Source organism: Eimeria mitis, genomic scaffold (assembly GCF_000499745.2).
Source record: "Eimeria mitis Houghton genomic scaffold, Emh_scaff11157, whole genome shotgun sequence".
NCBI classification, from domain to species: Eukaryota; Apicomplexa; class Conoidasida; order Eucoccidiorida; family Eimeriidae; genus Eimeria; species Eimeria mitis.
In genome coordinates, this window is record NW_024011949.1 from 1 (window position 1) to 1,060 (window position 1,060).

Sequence of the window (1,060 nt, forward strand, 5' to 3'; positions counted from 1 at the left end):
AGTTTTATATATTTATTTGTCTCTGTCTTTTTCTGTTTCTTTGTCTTTATATCTATCCCTATCTCTTTATCTATATATCTGTATCTATCTGTCTCTATCTCTGTCTCTGTCTTTGTCTCTATCTCTCTCTCTCTCTCTGTCTCTATCTTTCTCTATCTTTCTCTGTCTTTGTCTCTTTCTCTTGCTCTGTCTCTGTCTCTATCTCTGTCTCTGTTTATATCTTTGTCTCTATCTCTATATCTTTCTGTCTCTGTCTCTGTCTCTTTCTCTGTCTCCGTCTCTCTGTCTCTGTCTTTATATCTCTATATCTATCTTTCTATCTCTACATTTTTTTCTCTATCTTTCTGTCTCTATCTCTCCGTCTCTGTCTCTGTCTCTATCTCTCTCTGTCTTTCTCTCTATCTCTCTCTCTGTCTCTATTTCTCTGTCTCTGTCTCTATTTCTCTGTCTCTATCTCTCTCTGTCTCTGTCTGTCTGTCTCTCTCTCTACTTCTCTCTCTCTATCTCTCTCTCTGTCTCTCCCTTTCTCTCTCTCTGTCTCTATTTCTCTCTCTCTCTCTCTCTGTCTCTCTCTTTCTCTGTCTCTTTTTAGTTGACATCCGTGGCGAGTCCTTTCGCCCCCCCCCAGCACCCCACACTCTGGGGATCGGTCTGGGGATCGTCTCCTCCGGCTGTGCTTCTCTTTCTGCTGCTGACCTGGCTGCTGACCCGGTGCGGCGCAGGCCCTTTACCAGCCTCCCCACAGCAGCACAGCAGCACCCATCTGCTGCTGCTGCTGCAGCAGCAGCAGCAGCAGCAGCAGACAAAGGGGCCCCCACCTCTTCTTTCCCGAGAGAAGGCACAGTGCCCGCATCCAAGCCCCCCATACCCACCAGCGCCCCGCCCCCCTCTACCCCCTACACCCCCAAGACAGGCAGCATAGCGACAAAGAAAGCCCCAGAAGAGAAGCAGCCTCAGCCGCCTGCTGCTGCAGCAGCAAAAACAGCACCCAAACCCCCAGCAGCAGCAGCAGCAGCAGCAGCAGCAGCAGGAGCTGGCAAGGCCGGGGGGGGGGGCCCAC

General features: G+C 50.4%; 1 protein-coding gene across 1 annotated transcript; it reads right to left on the bottom strand.

Annotated features, from left to right (window-relative positions):
• Positions 1-500: 500 nt before the first annotated feature.
• On the bottom strand, positions 501-866 carry EMH_0100150 (uncharacterized protein; the record flags this gene model as incomplete). Its single annotated transcript, XM_038022145.1, has 1 exon — positions 501-866. One exon carries the CDS (start codon positions 864-866, stop codon positions 501-503), a length of 366 nt encoding a protein of 121 aa, XP_037877999.1.
• Between the last annotated feature and the right edge of the window lie 194 nt (positions 867-1,060).